This window comes from Pongo pygmaeus, chromosome 22, assembly GCF_028885625.2.
Source record: "Pongo pygmaeus isolate AG05252 chromosome 22, NHGRI_mPonPyg2-v2.0_pri, whole genome shotgun sequence".
Taxonomy (NCBI): domain Eukaryota; kingdom Metazoa; phylum Chordata; class Mammalia; order Primates; family Hominidae; genus Pongo; species Pongo pygmaeus.
In genome coordinates, this window is record NC_072395.2 from 43,627,858 (window position 1) to 43,629,475 (window position 1,618).

General features: G+C 42.5%; 1 protein-coding gene across 1 annotated transcript; it reads right to left on the bottom strand.

The window, feature by feature from the left end:
• Positions 1-505: 505 nt before the first annotated feature.
• LOC129022627 (keratin-associated protein 8-1) lies at positions 506-1,086 on the bottom strand. Its single transcript, XM_054468906.2, has one exon. The coding sequence runs from the start codon at positions 1,030-1,032 to the stop codon at positions 841-843; it is 192 nt and encodes a 63-aa protein (XP_054324881.2). The 5' UTR covers positions 1,033-1,086; the 3' UTR covers positions 506-840.
• Positions 1,087-1,618: the final 532 nt, after the last annotated feature.

The following is a 1,618-nucleotide window of genomic DNA, read 5'->3' on the forward strand; positions in this document are numbered from 1 at the left end:
GATATAGGGGATTTATCCCTTCACCTTAAAAACTCTCAGATTTCCAAAGGATGTCTGTGGCTTCTCTATTACTCAATGCTCCAGCATCCTTCATTAGGGGACATGGTACTTTAGTCTATAATCCTTATTCCCTGGGAAACGGAACACAGTGGGTTTCATTTGGACTAACATGGAAGTGACTGAAAAAGTTCCTCCTGTGTTGGGTTTTCTTGTGGAGGAGCAGAAGTAGTGAGATGAGAAGGGGACCCCGAGCAATAAATGGTGCTCAATTGGGTTGGAGGTGGGCATCATAAAATTTAAAGAAGGTTCAAACAGGCAACCTTTTAATTCATTACCTGCAACCCACCCTCATACCTGCTTATCACACAGGATCAATAATTCTTTGCTTTCTCACTGTTCCTAATGCCCACATGAGAAAAATAAATTCACTTCCCCCCTACCCACAATGTAACAGAAAATATGCACACACCAAGAAAGGAAACTTCACTCTAGCATGAGAATATTATACCAGTTGAGACAAATTTATTGAGATTTTGATAGACATATCCATGACTTCATCACGAAAAGTCATGAGTGTCATGAAAAATTCAAAAGCAGCGCATGACAAGTGGGAGGTCAAGTTTCCGAAAATGTCCCAGAGAACATCAGCCAGGGGAGGCAGCTTGAGGAAGCGTCTGCTTTTTCATTTTCCTCCCCTGGGACTCGAGGTAAGTTGGAAGGCAGTGTCTCTGAGGCTGATGAGCAAATGAGGACTGAAGGAGTGGATACGGGGGAAACCTGGAGATGTGGGGCTCAGCCTTCAAGGGAGAGAAGATTCTACGCCTCGGGGATTTCAGCCAATCAGTAGAGAGCAAATGGCGAGTATCTCCTGTAGCCGAAAGCCCCACAGCCGTTGTAGCCATAGCCGAAGCCATAGCCCACTGGGGAGTAGGTGCTGCCATAGCCACAGCCAACGCTATATCCCAGCGGGTAGCCATAGCTGCCCCAGTAGCATCCTGGGAAGACAGCCCCAGGGAAGTTCTCACAGAGCATGGTGTCGGGAGTGGAGGGCTTAGGTAGCAACGGAGTGCGTTTCCTCAGTGGGATGGATTCCTAGTCTCAGAACCTTCTTTATATATCCTGGCTCTGGTGGGTGGTGAAAAACACAAAGCCCTCATTTTCATTCTTCACACCAATTTACGTTCTAAAAAGCTCATTAACTTGTTTTGCTCTTGCTTATGACGTCTTTATAGTGGCTTAAGAAAGCGCTCATGTGATGCAATACAGGGAGAAGATGCCTTTAAACAAATCATTTCCCTTCCTAAAAAAAAAAAAAAAAAAAAAAAAAATTATTGCCAGGACTTCAAAGCACTCTATCTTATAGACCCTATATAACTCTCTGTAAGGAAGTACATAATATCAAGAAATATTCTGAGGTTGTTAGCTGTTATGCAGTCCTCTTGCTCTCTGAATTTCCACAACACACAGTTGAAATTCAATAAATATGGTTAAATACATTAATAAATAAAATAACAAATGGATAGTGAGTCTATCTCAAAATTCTCAAAATTAAAGTATGTCTTAGTATTCACGTGCTTCAAGGATTCTCTTTTTTGGAATACGAAAGACAAGTACAATG